At 57.8% G+C, this 4434-nt stretch overlaps 1 protein-coding gene across 1 annotated transcript in view; it reads left to right on the plus strand.

Moving 5' to 3' along the window:
* THEG (theg spermatid protein) overlaps positions 1–4434 on the plus strand; it is a 17768-nt gene that overhangs the window by 8399 nt on the left and 4935 nt on the right. Inside the window, exon 7 of the mRNA XM_037735795.1 lies at positions 2481–2640. Coding sequence (XP_037591723.1) covers positions 2481–2640 — 160 coding nt within the window. The remainder of the gene's footprint in view (positions 1–2480; positions 2641–4434) is intronic.

A 4434-nucleotide genomic window follows, 5' to 3' on the forward strand; every position in this document is an offset into this window, starting at 1 on the left:
CTGGCTCCGTCCGCAGGCTGGGGTGCCGTGGCGCGATCTCGGCTCACCGCAGCCTCCGCCTCCCGGGTTCAAGCGATTGTCCTGCCGCAGCCCCCTGAGTAGCTGGGATTACAGGTGCGCGCCACCACGCCCGGCTAACGTTTTGTATTTTTAGTAGAGACAGGGTTTCACCGTGTTGGCCAGGCTGGTCTGGAACTCCTGACCTCAGGTGACCCGCCCGCCTCGGCCTCACAGAGTGCTGGGACCCCAGGCCTGAGCCGCTGCCCGGCCCGTCAGACAAGGAGATTTTATTTTATTTTACCATTTTAAAACACGATCACAGTAACACCGATAACACTGAAAAATAAACAACAAGCCGGCTTGTGGCTCAGGCCTGAAATCCCAGCACTTTGGGAGGCTGAGGCGGGCGGATCAGCTGAGGTCGGGAGTTCTGACCCACTTGGAGAAACCCCGTCTCCACTAAAAATACAAAACGGGCCCTTGACCTCTCCCGTCTCCACCCCCACCCTCGGGATGTGGCCTGTCATCAAAATAAGTGCAAATTCCTCCACAAGCCTCCAGGCTTTTGCCAGGGCAGTTCCTGCTGCCTGGAACACCCACGCACACCCCACCCGTCTGTGACGAATCCTCTGTGCCCAGCTGCTTCTGTTCCTCCGCCAGGCCACCGCTGGGCCACTCTGAGCGGGGCGGAATCCAGAGTCCCCCACCCGAGCCTGTCCGTAGCCGCCCCCCACCTGCACAGGGCCTCCCCTTCCTGGCTTCCTGCGGCCTTTCCAGAGATTGCCTTGCCCTAGGCTTGGCACAGATGGGTGTTGGGATGGATGAATAAACGGCTCACCTGCTTCCTGCCCCTCCAGGCCTGCCCGACTGAAAGGGATTCTGTCCACCTCAGCCCTCGGGCCTGATCTGTGTGTGTGGAGGCCTGGGTGCTGGGGGGCAGAGACGGGAGGACCACGGAGGGGGGGTTAGATCACAAACACCACGCATGTTTGCTGAGAGACGTGTCTGTGATTTTTACGGGGGAGCAATTTCAGGAAGAAAGGGGACTGAAATCTCACAGTGACCCTGGGGGGGCTTCTTTTCATCCTCTGCTTCCAGCTGAGACCCTCAGGTAGCGCTGGGAGAACGGACAGCCGGGAGCATCTGGGAGGCGTGGGTCGGACCCTGCGTCTTCCCTTTTAGGGAAGAAAACGTCTCAGCAGCCGGCCCTCCTTCCCTCCGCCCTCCGCAGAGGCAGCCGTGGCCAGCTCCTCTCCCGGCAAAGGAGAAGTGGGAGACGTGTGAAGGGTCCCTGCCTACTCCTTACTTATTTTGCAGGCGGACTCCTACACACGCGTCCGGGAGCCAGCCGGCGAAGGGGGAGCAGGGTGCCCATGGTGGGGGGGAGGCTGGCTCCAGTCTCAGGTGTCTGGGCACCGCCCAGGTACTTGTCTATGGCGAGGCTGGGGCGAAGGATAGAGAACACGCTTTCGGTGGAGTGCGGATTTTCTGGAAAATGCCGAGCACGTGTGTGGAGATGGGGTCTTGCTATGTTGCCCAGGTTGGTCTTGAACTCCTGGGCTCAAGGGATCCACCCACGTGGACCTCCCAGAGTCCTGCCACCGCACCTGCCACGGCCAAGAATTTACCTCTGAGCAAGTGTGCCAGGGTTCCGGGGGAAGCGTCTGCGTGGCCTCCCCCCTCAGCCACCGTTGTCACGCCTCGTTCCCTCTGTCCGGTGCCGTGGTTTTCGTGACCGTAAAAGGCGTCTGTCTCGCTTTCCCTCACGATTGTTTTCTAGAGCGATTCGTGGTGATTTGTGGAGAAAAAGTGGCCCTACTGCTGGGTGGCCCCGTCTTGGGAATGGGCCACAGTCAGCCCGTGCTGACCCAGGCGGCCGTGCCCAGCTCCCTGGGGTGTGGGCGGTCACTCACCTGCGGGGGCCGCTCCCTATGGGGGGTGTGGGTGGCGGCAGCTCACGACACCTCCCCGCACATCATGGGTGAGGGCAGGAGTCCCCCTGTCCAGCAGTCACCTAGCCGGCGCGTGTTCACCTGGGCCGAGGGGACCAGGACTCCCTGAGCTGCTTGTACAAACTCACTCTCCCCCCAGCCTTCCATGGGAGTCTCTCCCTCCCACATTCTCCCCTGGGCTTGATAATGTCAGACTTCCTTGTTGTTGCCAAAGCTGTGAGCGTGGAGTGACATTCTGTTTTAATTTACATTTGCCAACAGCTGTTGACATTAATGGGTCAGAAGACAGTTGTTGACCCTTTAGGGTTCGTCTCCTGTAGCATCTGCTCGGCCCTTTGGGGTTTGTGGTTATTGGTTTGGTGCAGCTCTTTATATATGATAGTTCCTAATCCTTTGAGGAACACATTATAAGCTAAGTTCTTCCCCGTCTGTCTCTTGGCTTTTAGTGTCGGCTGTGGGGTCCTTTTGCCCCAGGGCCCGTGAGGAATCGTGGACTGTTTTACTCCTTCTCTCTCTCTCTCTGTGCAGGTGTCCCGGGTATCCAGGGCAGCCCAAATGGCAGTCCCCAGCTCCCGGATCCTCCAGCTGTCAAAGCCGAGGGCCCCGGCCACCCTGCTGGAAGAGTGGGACCCCATGCCGAAGCCCAAGCCACGCGTGTCAGACTATAACCGCCTCCTTCACCTGGCCAGTAAGTGAGTGCCTCAGACGGGGTGCCTCTGATGCCCCGTCCAAATCCTGGGGACACCCTATACCTCTGCCTAGGGCAGGCGGCGGGAAGCTCTCCCCCAGGAAAGAGAAGCAGAAATCACCGGGAGTGTCGTCCGGAAGCACAGGGTGTTGTCTGGGTGGGCTTCCTAACAGGGAAAGAAGGCGTACAGGAGAAAGGGTGCAGAGCAGGGGCCAGAGAGCCACGCTACGGTACAAAGGCAGCTTTAAGACGGGTGTTGGCGTGGCCGGGTGCGGTGGCTCACGCCTGTAATCCCGGCACTTTGGGAGGCCGAGGTGGGCGGATCACCTGAGGTCAGGAGTTTGAGACCAGCCTGACCAACATGGAGAAACCCCATCTCTATTAAAAATGCAAAATTAGCTGAGCCTGGTGGGGCATGCCCTTAATCCCAGCTACTCAGGAGACTGAGGCAGAAGAATCGCTTGAACCCAGGAGGCAGAGGTTGTGGTGAGCCAAGATTGTGCCATTGCACTCCAGCCTGGGCAACAAGGGTGGAACAATGTCTCAAAAAAACCAAAAAACAAACAAACAAAAAAAGCAAAGAGAAATGGGTTTTGGCCTCGACTCCCTTTCTGTCCATTAGGACAAATTGAATACCCATTTCCCTAACACAGGAGTAATGCCTGCACGCTGCGGAGAAGTTGCTTGGCCATTTAGGTTTACCCTTCCGCATTGTTCTCCCAGGTTCCTGCGGCCTGGTGTTTTGGGTTGTAGATTGGGAGCAGCTCTTTGTATAATGTGGCAGCTCTTTATGTAATGTGGCTACTAATCCCTCAGTGAACACAGGCGCCGTAAGTTCTTCCCGGGCTGTGTCTTGTCTTTTAACTTTGCTTGTGGGGCCTTTTCTTGTTTATTATTCTTTCCTCCGTCTCCTTGACATCTGTGAAATGATGAGTGAAATGCGCGGGAACAGCTGAGTGCCACCATAGCACCGCCCCAGCCGTCCCGCACACACGCGCGCTCACCACAGACACACGCGTCCCGGATACAGACGCCGACATGCTGGTGCGTACACGCATGTGTACGTCCATCCGTGTTTCAGATGTGCGTGTAAACGTATGTCCACGTGTGCGCGCGTGTGAGGACGGTGGAAAGTTGTGTTTTCAAGCTGTGGGCTTCACCCACGCCTGGTCGGGACCAGCATTTTGAAAACGTGCAGCAGACGAGCAAATGAAGAGCACTGAACTGTGGGGCGAGAGCGCGTTTGTGGCTGGGCCGTTTCTCTGTTTGCTCACACTTGCCGTGCGGGCTCAGTCACCGCCGCGAGAGTGCCAGAAACTCAGCAGCTGCAGAAGCCCAGATGCTTCCTCAATTCTCAGAGGAGTTCAAAGGGGCCGGGCTCTGGGCACAGCCTTCCAGCCCCCTTAGGGCCACCAGGGCCCCACTGTTCAGCCCCCTGACCCTGCACACGGGTGTCGGGCAGGCAGGGTGCCGTCCACCCAGAAGGTGCAGGAGAGATACTTGGGGTGAAGAGCAGGGGCCAGAGAAACAGTCACACCCGTACCAGGGTGGCGGTGTTTATATTCATGATGTGTGTGTGTGTGTGAGTGTGTGTGTGTGTGTGAGTGTGTGTGCGTGTGTGTGTGTGAGAGTGGTGAGTGTGTGAGGACAGGCTAAGGCGGTGCCGTGTACCCATGTTTATATTCACCGTGTGTGAGTGTGTGTGTGTGTGAGTGTGCGTGTGTGTGAGTGGTGTGTGAGGACAGGCTAAGGCGATGCCATGTACCCATGTTTATATTCACTGTGTGTGTGTGA

Source organism: Cebus imitator, unplaced genomic scaffold (assembly GCF_001604975.1).
Source record: "Cebus imitator isolate Cc_AM_T3 unplaced genomic scaffold, Cebus_imitator-1.0 Scaffold967, whole genome shotgun sequence".
Classification (NCBI taxonomy): domain Eukaryota; kingdom Metazoa; phylum Chordata; class Mammalia; order Primates; family Cebidae; genus Cebus; species Cebus imitator.